The sequence below is a fragment of the Marmota marmota genome, unplaced genomic scaffold (assembly GCF_001458135.2).
Source record: "Marmota marmota marmota unplaced genomic scaffold, marMar, whole genome shotgun sequence".
NCBI lineage: Eukaryota > Metazoa > Chordata > Mammalia > Rodentia > Sciuridae > Marmota > Marmota marmota.
In genome coordinates, this window is record NW_026000051.1 from 1756413 (window position 1) to 1757207 (window position 795).

The following is a 795-nucleotide window of genomic DNA, read 5'->3' on the forward strand; positions in this document are numbered from 1 at the left end:
ACCTGGGCCGGGCAGTCCCGCCCGAGGCTCCAGAGCCTCCAAGGCTCCCCAGCCAGGGGCAGGACAAGGGGCGCCTGGGTCTAGGAGCCCCTCTCACCCCACGGTTGCCTTGCAGGTGTTCCAGCGCCGGGAGGACGGCTCCGTGAACTTCTTCCGGGGCTGGGAGGCGTACCGGGAGGGCTTCGGCCAGCTCACGGGGGAGCACTGGCTAGGTGAGACCCGCCACCGGCCTGCTGGGCCCTCTCCCCACGCACAGGCACTGCCCGGGCCCGGCCCCTCCCAAGTGGGTGGCAGTCTGAGGTCCCCTGGCCTGGGCAGGCCTGAGGCCACTCACAGGTGTCCCTGGCCAAGGGGACCTAGACGGGAGTGAATGAGGCCTGAGACAATGGAGCCAGAGGAGGGGTGGTCAGTGGTGGGCTGGCTCACGGGCTGAACAGAGAGGGAAGGGCGTCACATCCCTGCCCCCCGCTGTTGGAGTGGCCAGGAGCAGGGCACGAGGGAGTCTTGGTCTGTGGAGGACACTCTGGGACCAGGTCACTGTCCTGGTTGCTGGAGCCATGACAGGTCCAGAGCACCAGGTCACGGTGGGACCAGGAGGACCAGGGACAGCTGGTCAGCAGTGCCCAGTGCCCTTCTGGGGAGGCCAAGCGTGTGAGCCGCCGGCTGACCTAGTCCGTGCCTGGCATGAGGAGTGCGCGGGAGGCTCTGGTGATCTCATTGTCATTACTTAATCTTATTTTTTTTTTGGTGGGGTTCTTTTTTTTTTTTTTTTTTTTTTTTTTTTTTTTTTTTTTT

The 795-nt window shown here is 63.0% G+C and overlaps 1 protein-coding gene across 1 annotated transcript in view; it reads left to right on the forward strand.

The window, feature by feature from the left end:
* The window catches only part of Fibcd1 (fibrinogen C domain containing 1), a 27697-nt gene that overhangs the window by 21525 nt on the left and 5377 nt on the right, over positions 1-795 (forward strand). The window contains exon 5 of the mRNA XM_048812788.1: positions 116-212. Coding sequence (XP_048668745.1) covers positions 116-212 — 97 coding nt within the window. The remainder of the gene's footprint in view (positions 1-115; positions 213-795) is intronic.